General features: G+C 42.4%; 1 protein-coding gene across 1 annotated transcript in view; it reads left to right on the top strand.

The window, feature by feature from the left end:
• Positions 1-6831, top strand: part of LOC143768006 (uncharacterized) — a 53247-nt gene extending 46416 nt beyond the window's left edge. Inside the window, exon 7 of the mRNA XM_077256628.1 lies at positions 4292-6831. Within this exon, the coding sequence (XP_077112743.1) occupies positions 4292-5733 (1442 nt within the window). The 3' untranslated portion in view covers positions 5734-6831. The remainder of the gene's footprint in view (positions 1-4291) is intronic.
• The last annotated feature ends 9662 nt before the right edge of the window (positions 6832-16493 follow it).

The following is a 16493-nucleotide window of genomic DNA, read 5'->3' as shown; positions in this document are numbered from 1 at the left end:
GGGTGCTTGGGTCGAGTACCCGAGTATTCCAATTTGCTCGACCCGAGCAACGAGCATCCAAGCATTTTAGTGCTCGCCCATCACTAATAATGAGTCTTAAACTGGTGGGATCTCATTTATATTCAAAAACGAAAAGCCTAAACATACAGATTGTGGCAGATTACACCTTCCCTAATATTATGTCTATGGCTTTTCATCCTATTATGGATCGCTTGGGTCATTTTTAGATCCCTGATATTGGATGAATCTATCCTCCCTTCTGTGCTCCTGAATGTGCTCATATGGTCCCTACAAGACCAGGTCCAGTCTTTCTGGCCAAACTTCACTTTTGTAATCGACAACATTAAATGTGCAGTGAGGGCCAAGTGCGAATTTCTGTACAATAACAGAGTTTCCCTTTATCCTGATTTTTCAATTTCTTATAAAACCGACTAACTTCATACAGGATTGTGATAAACTACATAATAAACAGTACACCTGCACCATGATGCATCTCTAAGTTGTGCGTGGCTGATGGCTGTAATATACAGTGGGTACGGAAAGTATTCAGACCCCTTTTAAATTTTTCACTCTTTGTTTCATTGCACCCATTTGGTAAATTCAAAAAAGTTCATTTTTTCTCATTAATGTAAACTCTGCACCCCATCTTGACTGAAAAAAACAGAAATGTAGTAATTTTTGCAAATTTATTAAAAAAGAAAAACTGAAATTTCACATGATCATAAGTATTCAGACCTTTTGCTCAGTATTGAGTGGAAGCACCCTTTTGAGCTACTGCAGCCACGAGTCTTCTTGGGAATGATGCAACAAGTTTTTCACACCTGGATTTCAGGATCCTCTGCCATTCTTCCTTGCAGATCCTCTCCAGTTCCGTCAGGTTGGATGGTGAATGATGGTGGACAGCCATTTTCAGGTCTCTCCAGAGATGCTCCATTGGGTTTAGGTCAGGGCTCTGGCTGGGCCAGTCAAGAATGGTCACAGAGTTGTTCTGAAGCCCCTTCTTTGTTATTTTAGCTGTGTACTTAGTGTCTTTGTCTTGTTGGAAGGTGAGCCTTCAGCCAAGTCTGAGGTCTAGAGTGCTCTGGAAGAGGTTTTCATCCAGGATATCTGTGTACTTGGCCGCATTCATGTATCCTTAAATGACAATCAGTCATCCTGTCCCTGCAGCTGAAAAACACCTCCATAGCATGATGCTGCCACCAACATGTTTCACTGCTGGGATTGTATTGGGCAGGTGATGAGCAGTGTTTGGTTTTCTCCACACATACCACTTAGAATTATCACCAAAAAGGTCTATCTTCTCATCAGACCAGAGAATCTTATTTCTCATAGTCTGAGAGTCCTTCATGTGTTTTTTAGCAAACTCTATGCGGGCTTTCATATGTCTTGCACCGAGGAGAGGCTTCCGTCGGGCCACTCTGCCATGAAAGCCCAACTGGTGGAGGACTGCAGTGATAGTTGTCTTTCTCCCATCTCCCTAATGCATCTGTGGAGCTCAGCCACGGTGATCTTGGGGTTATTTAACTCTCTACCAAGGCTCTTCACCCACAATTTTTCCGTTTGGCTGGACAGCCAGGTCTAGGAAGACTTTTGGTGGTCACAAATGTCTTCCATTTAAGGATTATGGTGGCCACTGTGCTTTTAGGAACCTTGAGTACTGCAGAAATTCTTTTGTAACCTTGGCCAGATCTGTGCCACAATTCTGTCTCTGAGCTCCTTGGCCAGTTCCTTTGACCTCATGATTCTCATTTGGTCTGACATGCACTGTGAGCTGTGAGGTTTTATATAGACAGGTGTGTGCCTTTCCAAATCAAGTCCTACCAGTTTAACCTCTTACCAACATCGGGCGTAATAGTAAGCCAATGTCGGACTCCCTCCCTTTGATGTGGGCTCCAGCTGTGATCCCACATCTTTCCTTTCTTTTTTTTTTTTTTTTTTTTTTATAACAAAGTTTGGAATTTTTTTTCACCACTTAGATAAAAAAATACATGTTTGGTGTCTAGAAACTTGTAATGACCTGGAGAATCCTAATGGCAGGTCAGTTTTAGCATTTAGTAAACCTAGCAAAAAAGCCAAACAAATAACAAGTGTGAGATTGAACTTTTCTTGCAATTTCACCGCGCTTGAAATTTCTTCCCATTTTCTAGTTCATGAGATGGTAAAACCAATGGTGTAAATCAAAAGTACAACTCATCCCGCAAAAAACAAGCCCTCACATGGCCATACTGACGGAAAAATAAAAAAGTTATGGCTCTGGAAAGAAGGGGAGCGAAATACAAAAATGCAAAACTGAAAAAGGCTCCGGGGGTAACTTAAACACAGCTGGCCTCCAATGAAGGCATAGAACCATCTCAAGGAAGATCACAAGGAAATGGACAGCATGTGACTGATATGAGTGTCTGAGCAAAGGGTCTGAATACTTATGATCATGTGATATTTCAGTTTTTCCTTTTTATTAAATTTGCTAAAATTTCTACATTTCTGTTTTATTTTCAGTCAAGATGGGGTGCAGAGTGCACATTAATGAGAGAAAAATGAACTTTTTTGAATTTACCAAATGGCTGCAATGAAACAAAGAGTGAACAATTTAAAGGGATCTGAATACTTTCCGTAACCACTGTACATTTATTCTTGCCTGCAGAAGATGTGTTGGCATGGCTCGAGCGCTGGTTTCATGAATTCACTCCACGTCATAAATTACATTGTTTTCAATCCTAAGGAATTCAGATTGTGCAGTAATCTCTCCTGAAATGGGGGCGCTAATACTTTCTCTACTCTTCTGGTCAGGACACATAGTAGTTCCAATAGTCCACTATACAGGAGTGCAACACCGGTTTAGTGTTGGACTTCTCACCTTATACATATGCTGTTGTTGAGGATGTAACATTTTTGTTTTGTTTGTTTTTTTTACATGTTCATTTTGTATGATAGTTTGATTGATGTGTCCCACTTATCTGAGTTTGTAACTCCCTGGTAGTGTTTAGAAAAATTTCAATTACCTCTTCCAAATGGCCGAGATCTAAATTTAAGAACCCTCAGCTCTGCACTATTATAAAAAGTTCTATTTAAATGTCTAATATTTCTTGTTGACATGCTTCTAACAGAAAATATTGGTCCTTACGATAGTTTATATTGCTTAGAGCCACCGAGTCCCATACTCCAATTACTCCAGAGAAGTTTCACCCCTACTCCTTTTTCTTTCCTGAGGATGATTGTTCAGCCTGATCATTTCAGTAGATGTGTAGATGTGTTATTGTCTATAGTCACAGTTTTGCCCATCATCCTTTAACTTCTTTTACCCCTCTACATGGATTTGGACTTACACAGAGACCCCTAGGCTTGGGGCACAGTGTTACCTGCTGTTTTGTGGAGTAAGATGGGAAGAAGAATAGACAGATAACCGTGTTAGAACCAGGAGGCCAGAGAAAATACTAACTCAGGATACATAAGAGTAGTCAGTAAACAGGCCGGGGTCACAACAGGAAACAAATACACAAGCCAGGAGCTGAGCACAGAAGACTGAACTAGAGGAGATCAAGGCTATATCTGGCAGATTCCAGCAATATGCTTCAAGCTTTAGTAAGGTGTGGTGCTTTCCAGTTGGCTAAAACAGGGAGCAGATTACTACAGCTGACAGCACACACACCCATACTGCCAGACTGGATGGTCCTACAGATGCCAGGCACCCTAATCTTAGTGGCTGGACAGAGCCTGCACCGCCAAGAGCTTCTGGTTCCAACACCACCTCTGTTACCAGAATCGACTGCAGAATGAGTAAGGCCGCGTCTGGTGTCCGAAGCAGAAGTTGCAGGATCAGATGGGACACACCATTTGTAGAATCCCTAATATGATAAAAGTGCAGAAAACCAGAGCAGATGAAATCCCTATAAAGTGACTCCATTTTGTAAATTATAACCCTCAATGAATTAATCTATAGGAATAGTGACTATTTTGACTCCACTTGCAGTCTCCAGATATTAGCACGCGCAGTGGATATTGGAAAGTGAAAATTGCAAATATCCCAAGTTATTACCCAACACATAGTGCCCAGATTGTGCTACAGGAGATACACATGCCGTAAAATAAGTGGTTTCTTTTCACTATAGTAATGTCAAAAGCATGGATGCTTAATGTGGTTTGAGCACAGTCTAGTAAACTGTCATTGTCTTTGTGAATAATTCAATAATTCTGCATAACTTGCCATTTTTACAAACCGCTTAAGTAGAAATGTTCAAAAATATAGAAATCAAGGATATTTTATTCTAAAATAATACTTTTTTATTCTTGGCAGATGACTGTTCCAGGAAATCAGCAGGGCAGCTGGCATCTTCAATGTTTAAATCAGATGATCTTGAGATCCCACAGGATACAATTGAATTGAATGCCATTACTCCAGATATACCATCATCCCTTCACAGCAAAGATTTGTCATCTGATCCTTTGGAACAGGTCCTGTCTTCTGATTCATTACCGACTACTAAGGAAAATCAAAGTCACAAAATAACCATTCAAAATAGAACAGCTCCTAAAGCAATGAAGACATTTTCATTTTCAAAATATGGAAATAGTTTTCCCCTAGAAAAGTCCTTTCTTAAACAACAAAACCTTCACAAAGGAGACAATAGATTTTCTTGTTCCAAGTGTGGGAGATGTTTTAACCAGAAATCATATTTTGCCAGTCACCAGAGAATTCACACAGGGGAGAAGCCTTTTTCATGTTCAGAATGTGGAAAATGTTTTATTCGGAAAGCACATCTTGTTACCCACCAAAGAACTCACACAGGAGAGAAGCCTTTTTCCTGTTCGCAATGTGGGAAATGTTTTCTAGATAAATCAGTTCTTGTCAGACATCACAGGTCTCACACAGGGGAGAAACCTTTTTCCTGTTCAGAATGTGGGAAATGTTTTAACCAGAAAGCGAGTCTTGTTAGCCACCAGAAAACCCACACAGGGGAGAAGCCTTTTTCCTGTTCAGAATGTGGGAAATGTTTTCTAGGTAAATCAGATCTTGTCAGGCATCATAGATCTCACACAGGGGAGAAGCCTTTTTCCTGTTCAAAATGTGGGAAATGTTTTACAGATAAAAAAGTTCTTATCAGACATCATAGATCTCACACAGGGGAGAAGCCTTTTTCCTGTTCAGACTGTGGGAAATGTTTTAACCACAAAGGGCATCTTGTTACCCACCAAAGAACTCACACAGGAGAGAAGCCTTTTTCCTGTTCAGAATGTGGGAAATGTTTTAGCCACAAAGCGCATCTTATTAACCACCAAAGAACTCACACAGGAGAGAAGCCTTTTCCCTGTTCAGAATGTGGGAAATGTTTTAACCAAAAATCGCATCTTGTTAGCCACCAGAAAACCCACACAGGGGAGAAGCCTTTTTCCTGTTTAGAATGTGGGAAATGTTTTAACCGCAAAGTGAATCTTGTTAGTCATCAGAAAACCCACACAGGGGAGAAACCTTATTCATGTTCAGAATGTGGGAAATGTTTTAACAGGAAAGAGCATCTTGTTACCCACCAAAGAACTCACACAGGAGAGAAGCCTTTTTCCTGTTCAGAATGTGGGAAATGTTTTATAGGTAAATCAGATCTTGTCAGACATCATAGATCTCACACAAGGGAGAAGCCTTTTACCTGTTCAGAATGTGGGAAATGTTTTAACCACAAAGCGAATCTTGATAGCCACCAGAAATCCCACACGGAGGAGAAGCCATTTTCATGTTCGTAATGTGGAAAAATGTTTTGTGAAGAAACAAATCTTTCTAGCCACCAAAGAATTCACACAGGGGAGAAGCTTTTCTTATGTTCTGAATTGTTTTTACATAGTCACATACAAGTGCTTCTCACTAAATTAAAATATCATCAAAAAGTTAATTTATTTCAGTTCTTCAATGCAAAAAGTGAAACTCTTATTATATAGAGTCATTACAGAGTGATTTATCTCAAGTGTTTATTGCTGTTGATGACTATATCTACAGCCAATGAAAACCAAAAAGTCATTATAAAGTCAATAAAAACACCTGAAATGGCTTCCTAGGCATTTAAAAAAGGTCCTTTAGTCTGTTTCAGTAGGCTCCACAATCATGAGGAAGACTGCTGACCGGACAGATGTCTAGCATGCAGTCATTGATACACTCCAGAAGGAGGGTAAACTACAAAAGGTCATTGCTAAAGAAGCTGGCTGTTCAAAGTGCTTTATTCAAGCATAGTAATGGAAAGTTGAGCTGAAGGAAAAAAATGTGCTAGAAGCAACCAGGATAACCACAGCCTTGAAAGGATTGTTAAGAAAAGGCCATTCAAATATTTGGATGAGATTCACAAGGAGTGGACTGCTGCTGAAGTCATTGCTTCAAGAACCGCCACACACAGACGTATCATGAACATGGGCTACAAGTGTCGCTTTCCTTTTATCAAGCCACTCATGACCAATAGACTACGCCAGAAGCATCTAATCTGGGCCAAGGAGAAAAAGAACTGGACTAATGCTCAGTGGTCCAAGGTGTTGTTTCCAGATGAAAGTATATTTTGCATTTCATATGGAAATCGAGGTCCCAGAGTCTGAAGAAGAGTGGAGAGGCACACAATCCAAGCTGTTTGAGGTCTAGTGTGAAGTTTCCACAATCAGTGATGGTTTGGGGAGCTATGTCATATGTTCTTGTACGTCCACTGTGTTTTATAAAGACCAAAGTCAGCGCAGCCATCTACCAGGAAATGTTAGAGGACTTCATGCTTCCCTCTGCCGGCAAGCTTTTTGGAGATGGAAATTTAATTCTCCAGCAGGACTTGGCACCTGTCCACACTGCCAAAAGTACGAATACCTGGTTTGGCCAGCAAACTCCTCACCTGAGCTTAACCCCATAGAGAATCTATGGGGTTTTGTCAAGAGTAAGATGAGACACCAGACCCAATAATGCAGATGAGCTGAAGGCTGCTATCAAAGCAACCTGGGCTTCCATAACACCTCAGCAGTGCAACAGGATGATCGCCTCCATGCCAATCCAGATTGATTCAGGAATTGATGCAAAAGGAGCCTGCATTGAGCGCATTTACTGAATATCCATTTCAGTAGGTCAACATTTTGGATTTTAAAATCATTTTTCAAGCTGGTGTTATAAAGTATAGTGTCACAATACGGATAAAGTGGACCGCGCTCAGGGGTGCGTTCTGCGTGGTAATGGGCGGTAAGAAGCGGATGTTTAAATCCGAAGGGTTTTACCTCAGTTACCACTAAACATATAGAGCCTGTATGAGTGCTGTAGATGATATGAAAATAATGTCATAAATGTGTATGCCTGTGCCGGCTATACAGAGAGGTGCTTACCTAGCTGCGCTTGTTCCTCCACCCCAGCGCCCGAAGTGAAGCCCGGACTGGCGTCCGCTGTGTGATCAGATGCGGCGTCACTGTTTAGGCACCAGCAAGCCGGCGCTAGCGGCCATCTTTTTTCTCCTCGCGGTTACCAGGGACGCCTTCGGCCGGGACCCCCAGGTACCGCGTCAGCTGCAGAGTCTTCTGTTTTCTCCCCCCCCGCTCTCCTACTCCCCACGGACGCCGCATCTGATCACACAGCGGACGCCAGTCCGGGCTTCACTTCGGGCGCTGGGGTGGAGGAACAAGCGCAGCTAGGTAAGCACCTCTCTGTATAGCCGGCACAGGCATACACATTTATGACATTATTTTCATATCATCTACAGCACTCATACAGGCTCTATATGTTTAGTGGTAACTGAGGTAAAACCCTTCGGATTTAAACATCCGCTTCTTACCGCCCATTACCACGCAGCACGCACCCCTGAGCGCGGTCCACTTTGTCCGTATTGTGACACTATAGTTTATATATTTTCTTCCCAGGATAGGCACAGATCCTGTGTGGTCCCAGCAGCTAGGGGTGTTCATTCCACTGCCCATACTTCCTGTCACCACCTTTTGCCCCCCTCTCTGTTGTGGCGAGCGCCATAGTGTGTGTTGTTTTTTCTGGTGTTATAAAGTATTCTAATTTACTGAGACAATGACTTTTGGGTTTTCATTGGCTGTAAGCCATAATCATCAACATTAAAAGAAATAAACACTTGAGATAGTTCACTCTGTAATGACTATATAATTAATGATGAGAGAGAATCCTTGGTACTCGCCAAAGCATCGCAGTGCTCGAGATACTCGGCCAGTTTTTTTGGCGGGAGCTCGGGTCCACGCACTGCATGTTTTGCGCTCTTTAGAGCCCTAATGAACATGTAGGTATTGTCTGCCATGCACTGTAATGCTGCAGCCATGTTGATTCTGGCATAACAGTGATAGGCTGGCAATGGAGGGTCATCACATCTATATTAGTGATGGGAGAGCACTACAATGCTCGTTGCTCGGGTCGATCAAATTGGAATGCTCGGGTGCTCAACCCGAGCAATGAGCCCAATGTAAGTCTATGGGAAAACGGAGTATTCTTGCCACGACCCCCCAGGGGTCCTTTTAGTGTCCCCAAACATCTGAAATCGATGGCAACAGTGCTCAAATGACATGGAAACATCATGGGGAATACCCCTGGAAGCATTTCTGACTCCCAAGTCACAGCTGTGAACAATGTTGTCAGAGTCTTACACCACTTTTACAGGCACACAATGAAACATAGAAAAAGAAAACCAAAATGGATTTTCCTGGGAAATATGTTAAGGAACATCCTTTTGATTTGTATGTAAGGCAAAACAAATAACCCAAAACAAAAGTGTTCCTCCACCACTTGGGCTATGTTCACACATTTTTGATGCGTTTTTCAACTTTACAATGGCTTTCAAACAAAACAAATGCATTCACTGGGAAATGTAATTTTAACAATTTACAACCTTATTTGGCCATGTGGTGTGTGACACATCATTAGACACATCCTGTTTCATTTATGAAAGAGGGACTCTGAAAGACAGTCTATTTTATAGGGCCAGCAGTTGGTCCTCACTATTCTTAGAATTCCATCAGCTGGCTACGCTTTGTTGTTCCCATTATTAAACAGTGGGTCCCTTATACTGTTATTGCGTGAGTGGCAAGGCTGCCCAAAATTTGAACACACCCCAACCCATTGAACAGACGTCATAGATGACCACATGCAAACAAAGTTTCCATTATTCATTTGGTGCTCCCATACTGTTTGCTTATGCATTGAATGCAATGCCTGCCCTGCCCCAAAGTTACACGCACCCCAATAAGTCTTTGAACCAATGTTTTGAATGGCCACATGAAAACAAAGTTCAATAAATTAGTCATTTGGTACTCCCATAAAGTTTGCCCATGAAGTGAATGTAAGACCTGTGCCAAATTTACACGCATCTCAATCCCCCTTGGAATAAATGTGGATGATGGCCTCCGAAAAATGTTTTCCCAGTTTAAAGAAGCGGGTCTCCTATACTTGTAATACCCATGCAGTAAGTGTATAGGCTGACAAACATTTTCCCCTGGGGGGGTACACATCAACATACTGTGTAAACATTTTTGGTTCAGTCATCATAAACGCCCTTTAACACAATAACGTGGCTGTTGCATCACGGATCATGGTCACCATGGTGATCTAGTGGTGGCTGATTAGAATGAGGAGAAGGAGCAGGATAACAGCAGATAAGCAAAATCAGGAAGCTTATACCCATGTGTGGGTGTGAAGGAGTGCATGGAAATAGACCTCCCAAAAAAATGACATTGCATTTGAGGTTGTTTCACTGTTATCATTCAGTGGTGTAGAGAAGTCTGGCCCAATCCAGTCCTTTTTCATTTTTATAAGAGTCAGCCTGTCAGCATTTTCAGTTGACAGGCAGATGCGCTTATCAATTATAATTCCACCTGTGGCACTAAAAACTGGCTCTGGCAAAACGCTAGCGGCAGGACAGGCCACGACCTCCAAGGCTTAGAGAGCCAGTTCATGCCACATGTCCAGCTTGGATACCCAATAATTAAAAGGCACAGAGGAATCACGGAGGATGTTGGTACTCCCTCAGCATCTACCCAAACTTTGCACTACTTGTGAGAGTACTCCGCGCCTCAGGGTCAGTGCGATGGGAGGATCTGAGAAAATGCTCCCAGAACTTTGCCAGTGTTCCCCTGCCTCTGCTGGATTGAAGTTATATCTCTCTCACCTGTACTCCTTGGTTGTCCAACAAACTGTGACCTCTGCTGCCTGCGTTTTCAGATGGGAATTTTTTAAATAATTCCGCAACAAGAGCCTTCTGGTACTGCACCATTTTAGTAGACCTGTCTGCCTCTGGAAGAAGAGATTGAAAGTAGCGTGGGTCTAGAAGTGTCTCAAACCAGTATTGACTGTCACCCAAAATTTCGAGAATGCGAGGGTCACGGGAAACATGGCGCAACATAAAGTCAGCCATGCATGCCAGACTGCTAACAGGCAAGACTTCCGTGTCCTCACCAAGAGGACGACTGACCATGCTCTCCTCCTCCTCCCTGTCCTCAGGCCATCCACGCTGAACAGACTGTATCACCGTTGTGCTTGTAGTACTGTTTATAGTGCATGAAAGTACAGTAGCTCCTGTTCTTCCTCCTCTTCCTCAATGTCAAACAAGCCACGTTGGGATGACATGATGCTGGGCTGTGTGTAATCACTCTATCGTTCCTTGCTCTATCACATCATGCTCCGCCTGCAATGCATCCTCTTTCTTTCTCTGTGAGCAGAGAGCTTTCCAGAATGCAAAGTTTTGTAAGATGGTACATACGTCTGACATCCATGTCCACTCCTGAGGTCTTGTGTGGAGTTTGAACTGAATGCCGATGGCCTTGTTGATGCTGGTAGTCAACAACTGCCCTTTTCTGCTCACAAATCCTTTCCAACATCTGCAGTATAGAGTTCCAACGCGTGGGGACATTACACACCAGTCGGTGAGCCAGAAGCTGCAAATGCTGCTGAAGCACGGCAAGGTCGGCGGAAGCTGTAGCTGACTTTCTAAAATGGGCACACAGACTGCATACTTTCACAAGCAGATCTGGCAGCTCCGGGTAGCTTTAGAGAAAGCGTTGAGCAACGAGGTTAAGCACATGGGCTAGGCATGGTACATGTGTGAACTCACCTTAGAGCTGCCACCAGGTTCCAGCCATCATCACACATGACCATGCCTGGCTGTAGGTTCAGCGGTGTCAGCCACAAATCTGCATGGTCTTTCAGAGCTGTCCACAACTCTTCAGCATTGTGCGGTTTGTCACCTAAGAATATTCGCTTCAGCACAGCCTATTGCTGCTTGGCTGAGGCAGTGCTGCAGTGCTTCCAGCTTGTGATTGATGTCATTTCAGAGATGGAGGCTGGAGAGGAGGAGGTGCAGGAGCTGTAGACTGTGGGGGCAATCCTGATTGATGTAGGGCCCGCACTCCTTGGCGTTGGATGTGTTCCACCCCAGATAAGAACTGTGAATTTAGTACTGTTGCCTGTGGAGTGTTAGATGCATATTTACGCTTGCGTTCCAAGGACCTGGGGTATGATCAACTGAACGCTGTGCTAGGACAAGGACGTGGACATGCTTGATGATGGTGCTAGTTGAGTGTGTGCAACGACAGGAGCAGGGCAGGAGGCATCTTCGCAGGCACCATGGACAGGGGATTGGCTTCCACGTGCAACAGCAGAAGAAGCAGTGGTGTCACCAGCAGACACTGTCCCTGGACCTTGGGGTTCAGCTCACAAAAACATGCTGGTGGTGGTCAGGCTGGTAGTTTTGCTACCCCTGCTGATGCGGGCATGGCAGGTGGTGCAAATGCAGTTTTTGGGGTTATCGGCAGAGTCTTTAAAAAGCAACCAGACTTGAGAAGACCTAACAGTTGGACTGGCAACTTCCGTCATGTTGGTGTTACGAGGAACGGTTGCCCACCCTCTGTTTGCGGCCAACACACTGCTTCTTCCTGCCTGTTGTGGTGCTATGCCTCCCTCCCCATGTGTGCTGCTGTCCTCGCTCTGCATGTCCTCTTGCCAGGTTGGGTCAGTTACTGTATCATCCACCTCATCTTCAACTACCACACCCTAGTCCTCCTGACTTTCTGGCAATTGCGTCTCATCATCGTCCACCTCTTGTGACATGTTCTCACTGTTGCCTTCACATGACTGTGGCTGCTCAAATATTTGGCCATTGCTACATGCTATCTCATCTTGCCCTGCTTCAAGTGGACCGGGCGAGAGGCCCGAATCTATAAATGGAAAAGTGAACAGCTCTTTGTAGTGTCCAAATGTAGGATCAGTTGTCTCCGGGCACTTGGCTTGGTGGGAGGAAGGATGATCAGGGTGAGGAATATGCGGTCCAGACTCAAGGCTAATCAGACTTGACGGTGTGGAAGACAGGGTGGTGGTGGTGGCAGTGACTGGAAGCATTATCGGCTATCCAACCAACAACAAACTTTTGACACTGCTCTGGGTTCAATAGTGGTGTTCTGCGATCCCATAGTAATTCGGAAAGGAAGGTCAGGCAAGAAGATGTGGGTGTTTGTTGTGGCATAATTCCAGCTTACCCACAGCCTCAGCCTCTGCATGCACAATCACCATCACGTCCACTTCCTCATCCCTTGCCACGCGCCTTGCTCATTTTAAATGGACTACAATATTTTCCACCTTCACTACAAATGGCTGAATTTGGAGCGAATTAATATGTGATCCATGTGAGGGATAACCACAGTTTAAAATATCTGGCCTGTAGCGAACAATTTTCTCATCAAACTGGTGTCAATAACTAGGCTAAGACACCGGAAAAACAGTTGAATGGAGGCCTCAAATACCACAATTTGTAGCCCACAGATACAGGAAAGATATATATCTTGGTACAGTGTTAGCCAGTAGATAGAAAAATATTTTGAATTAAGAGTCCTCAGTGGTTGATACCTTTTAATGGCTAACTGAAAAGATGGTAATAAATTGCAAGCTTTCGAGACTACACAGGTCTCTTCATCAGGCAAAGACTAAAAGAAATTCTTAAGAATCACATTTATGTACAACAGCAGAAAAAAAGGAAAAACCATGGATAAGATAGGTGACATGAAGCAGAATTACCATGAGTGATAAACAGTTATGTCCATAAATATTGGGCCAGTTCTTAGATAAGGAATGTTTTATTGTCCTCTGATTTGGGTTGGTTCTGTTGTGATGACCCCACATGGTCTTAGGGGCAATTTCCTTAGTTGATGTAAAAAGACATAAATCCATGCGACACATTCATTCCTGCAGTGAGACTGTCAAAGGTCATCATCAGTTTATATTCCCAGACTCTTCTGTCTCTCTTAGATTTGAAGCTACCTTTTAACACAAGTAATTTCATGTCCATAATGTTATGATTTGGGAGACAAAAATGTATTGCCACAGGTAGATTAGGGTGTTTCATTTCTCCAAAGTTATGATTTTCACATGACTTTGCTTGAATCCTTGGTCTAAGTCATCTAAAAGATCCATGTAAAACATTTTAGTGAAATCAATTAATATTTAGGGGTTGCACACTTTGATCACTTTTATCTGAAAGTACTAAAATTCATGAAAATGTATCATCGACATCACACTAATGTGTATGTTGTGTTTCTATTATGTTTTGCAGGTAGTCAAACTGAAAATGAGTACTAGAAAGGGAATTTGGTTACTTGAACAGGTGCCTGGTGGTGAATTTTTGGGAGCTCGACTCCCTTCCAAGGAACAAGTGCTTTTAGTTTTTATTTACCATCACAAGGAAATGAAAGAAACACTCTCGTGTGCTGCTAAATCCACAAGTATTAAACTACAGGAAGTATGGAAGAAAGCAAGTATCCCTGTTATGACACAGGAGAATATCCAAACTCGTATACACAAGTTATACAAGGAATATCAACATCTGGGTAAAGAGAAATCAAGAAACACTGACAAAGCAAATATGAAGCGGCAGATCTGGAAAGGTGATCTTGTTGAGCTATTTGATATTGTCAGGCAAAATGTGATGTCCATGAATAGCGTACTAGAAGATGATAAAGCATTCCTTATGTCACAAAGAGAGGATCGTATGAGTTCATCAATGAGTGGTGTAGATAAGGTTCTTGCCTCACAACTTAAAATGAAGAAAATAAGTACAGAAAAAAAAGGAGGCATACAAGATGAAACATTATAAAGAAATTGTCAAAATACCCAAGACAGTTATAGTGGAACACTCAGTCTCATCTCCATCATCATCAATTCATGAAGAGGACGAATTTTCTGCACCACCAGTGAAAAAATCTTATTCAGGTCGTAGATTAAAACCTCTTGATCACACACTCACAGCTACATGGGATCGAGAACAACTCTCCATTCGACAAGCAAGTACTTCATTTATTGCAACTGCAAAAAGTCTTGGTCACGATGTTTCATGCATTTCCATATCTCCATCTACCGTTTTCCGAGCTCGGGCAATTAACAGAAGACAAATGGGTGAGAACATAGAAAAGTCACTGTTTGAAAATACTCCTCATTTAGTCTTACATTGGGATAGTAAATTGTTGCCCTCGTTTACCTGTGGGAGTGTCAAAACTCTAGAAGATAGAGTTGCTGTTCTTGTAACTGGAAAAGATTTTGAGCATTTGCTTGGTGTACCTGTTGCCCAGAAAGGTACTGGTGAGCTAATAGCTGAAGTTGTTATTCAGGAGGTGGACCGATTTGCGCTACGTGACCATATCATTGGTATATCTTTCGATACAACTGCATCTAATACAAGAATGATCCAAGGAGCATGTATCAGAATTGAAATTGAATTTGGGCGACCATTGTTGTGGTTGGCTTGCCGCCACCACACCCACGAATTAATCTTGAAAGGAGTGTTTGGTAACTGTTGTAACATACTATCAAGTGGTCCTGACATCCAGATTTTCTGAAAGTTCCAAAATCAGTGGAATTCAGTTGATAAGAAGTCCTATTCCACGATGTTAGATGAAGAAAATCCCATTCAAGGTTTTCTAGAAGAACGTGTGAAAATGGTGGACTACCTCAACAATGTCTTGAAAGATGGTAGTCATCCAAGAGAAGATTACAAAGAGCTATTACAACTATCACTTCTATATCTTGGAGGTTGGGATGAAAACTATTTCGAATTCAGGGTTCCAGGGGCTCTGACTGAAGCAAGGTGGATAGCAAAGGCCATATATGTACTCAAAATTGTGCTATTCACTAAACAATTGCATATTTCTAATACCTAATTGAAAGGAATAAGAAAAGTAGCACGTTTTTTCTGTCTAATATATGTCCGCTTTTGGCACGAGGCAGTTGTAAGTCTATGGGCTCCAAAGAATGATTTGGAGATGCTACAGCTTTTGCAATATTATCCAGATAAAGATGTCAGAGAAAGTGCCCTCACAGTGGCTAAGAGACACATTTGGTATCTGTCAGAAACTAACATAGGATTGGCAGAAACTAATATTGGATGAACGTATCGGTCAGGCTGAGAAGGATAAAATGTTTGAAAATTTAAGAATGAAACCTGCAAAGAAAAAGGAACTGAAACGGTTGGAAGGTAAAAACCTAGTTTTTGAAGGAAAAGACCTCAGCGATTTTGTTACAAGTAAAACAAAGACATTCTTTGAATTGTTTGGGATCCATGACGTAGAAGAATATTGCAGTGATACACTAAGAAGCTCCGTCAATGCTCTTAAGGTGGTGAATGACACCGCTGAAAGGGGCATTGCTCTGATAAAGAAGTTTAATAATTCAATCAGAGATGAACAGAAACAATTCTTGTTAAGAGTTGTCGAGTATCATAGAAACGCCGTCACCAAGCGAACAAAAGGAGTTGCATCTTTCACAGCACATTAGTGTAAATCATTTAATACGTATGATATTGCCTATCAATGTTACTGTTTATTGTCACTATTATTCTAAGTTTTTAATTGTTTGAATTTCTAATAAAAAATACTTAACATTGAAAAATCTGTTTTTTGCGTACTTTTATTAAACTGATAAAAGTGTGCAACTTCTAAATATTGTTCGATCGACTTGAAATTTAGCATATATACTTTTTACATTAGTGAGACTCGGGGCGTAAGCAAAGTCTGCAAAAATTTGACATTTTAATATTTACCATACAAAATGAAAAATTGGTACCGGAGTTATCCGTGTCCATGAGCTCACGTGGCACATCAGTGTGGCACACGTGCGGCAGCCGTGTGCCGACTGAGTACCACACGGACCGTGCAGGGGTCAGCGCTACAGTAAGTGCTGTCCCCAGCATGTGGTGCTGAAGCCGGAATTCATTCCTTCTCCAGCAGCGTTCACTGGAGAGAAGGAATGAAAAATCAATGTTTTTTTATTTTTTTGTGGTTAAATTAAATTTCCTGGTTACATCCCCCCTCCCACGGGGGCACAGGGGGTGGGAGGGGGATGTAACCAGGAAGTTTATTTTAACCACAAAAAAAACCATTGATTTTTCATTCCTTCTCCAGCAAACGCTGGAGAGAAGGAATGAATTCCGGCTTCAGCACCACACGCTGGGGACAGCGCTTACTGTAGCGCTGTCTCCTGCAACATCCGTGTGGTACTCAGTCGGCACACG

This window comes from Ranitomeya variabilis, chromosome 4, assembly GCF_051348905.1.
Source record: "Ranitomeya variabilis isolate aRanVar5 chromosome 4, aRanVar5.hap1, whole genome shotgun sequence".
Classification (NCBI taxonomy): Eukaryota; Metazoa; Chordata; class Amphibia; order Anura; family Dendrobatidae; genus Ranitomeya; species Ranitomeya variabilis.
This window is presented reverse-complemented; position numbering and strand designations above follow the sequence as displayed.